This window comes from Eucalyptus grandis, chromosome 5 (assembly GCF_016545825.1).
Source record: "Eucalyptus grandis isolate ANBG69807.140 chromosome 5, ASM1654582v1, whole genome shotgun sequence".
Classification (NCBI taxonomy): Eukaryota; Viridiplantae; Streptophyta; class Magnoliopsida; order Myrtales; family Myrtaceae; genus Eucalyptus; species Eucalyptus grandis.
In genome coordinates this window covers 1789686-1790740 of record NC_052616.1, presented here as the reverse complement: position 1 = coordinate 1790740, position 1055 = coordinate 1789686, and the positions used below count along the sequence as shown (strand labels likewise).

Sequence of the window (1055 nt, the reverse complement as noted above, 5' to 3'; positions counted from 1 at the left end):
TCATCTACAGGGCTGGGCGTACCAAACTGGGAATCCAGTTACCAATCCACCGGCCGCCACCATCTTGCTCTGATCACCAACCGGCACTCTGATCTCCGGCCGCGGAACCTCATATGTGCGTGCCAGTGCCGGCGCGGCCATTTTTGCCGAAATGTTAATGATGCCATCTGTCCGCACGCCATTAGAATCCCTCAACCTATAACTGAGAAAACGCACGTAACCCTCCGGTGTGCCAAAATCGCCAGCGAAATCCGAAGCTGGTACCGTCACTCCGCCGACGAGCTTGTAACTCCCCGACGAGCTCTTGCACTTAACTTCCAAGGTAATGAAGCCCGCATGCAGGGGCAAGTCAACGACGAGATTCTCGTTCCACTGAGGGTTTGTTCCTTTGTCTGGCGCCGGTTTAGTCCAGCATTCGTGGCCGGGCTCTGCTCGGACCGCCACGACTGCGTTCTTCACGGGCTTCTTGTTGAGCCGGATGTTCTCTGCGGATATCAAGGTGATTTCCAAGGCTCGCTTCATCTTCTTTTTTGGTTGAAGATCACCGGTCGGAAAGCTTGAAGCTTGTGATTGGAAGAAGTGGAGGAGATGAAGAAGAATGTGAAGGAGGAAAGAGGCTGTGTGGTTTGGCTATATATAAAGGGTTGGGAAGGAAGGGAGAGAGAAAGGAGGAAGAAGGAGGTGGGCGATTTCTGTTTCTTCTTCGCCGGCCCGACTTTGACGCGGCCATGTTTGTTTAGATGAGAGAGGAGGGTCGCGTAGAACAGGTGACGTAGAACGCGAGCCGAGTTAAAGTTGGTTTTTGCGGTTGAAAAGTCGTGGTCAGGAGTACAAACCGCGAAATTTTTCTATATGTTGACTAAATCAATTCATTAGCGGGGGAAGGATCGCTGCCTCTTCCTCTTATCAGTTTAAATAGTAGATTATACATATACACACACATATTATCCATACTATTAACACCTAAATTTTGGCTAAATACTTAAAATTAAATTGCATAAGAAAATTAGGGACCAATTCGACCTTAACAAAAATGATTTTTTGCATCAATTGGG

At 48.4% G+C, this 1055-nt stretch overlaps 1 protein-coding gene across 1 annotated transcript; it reads right to left on the bottom strand.

Annotated features, from left to right (window-relative positions):
- LOC104429800 (BON1-associated protein 2) lies at positions 1–522 on the bottom strand. Its single transcript, XM_010042609.2, has one exon. It carries the CDS (start codon positions 520–522, stop codon positions 1–3), a length of 522 nt encoding a protein of 173 aa, XP_010040911.2.
- Positions 523–1055: the final 533 nt, after the last annotated feature.

Excerpts from the sequence above, each read along its gene's own strand:
- LOC104429800 (XM_010042609.2), bottom strand. The coding sequence starts at position 522 with ATGAAGCGAGCCTTGGAAATCACCTTGATATCCGCAGAGAACATCCGG.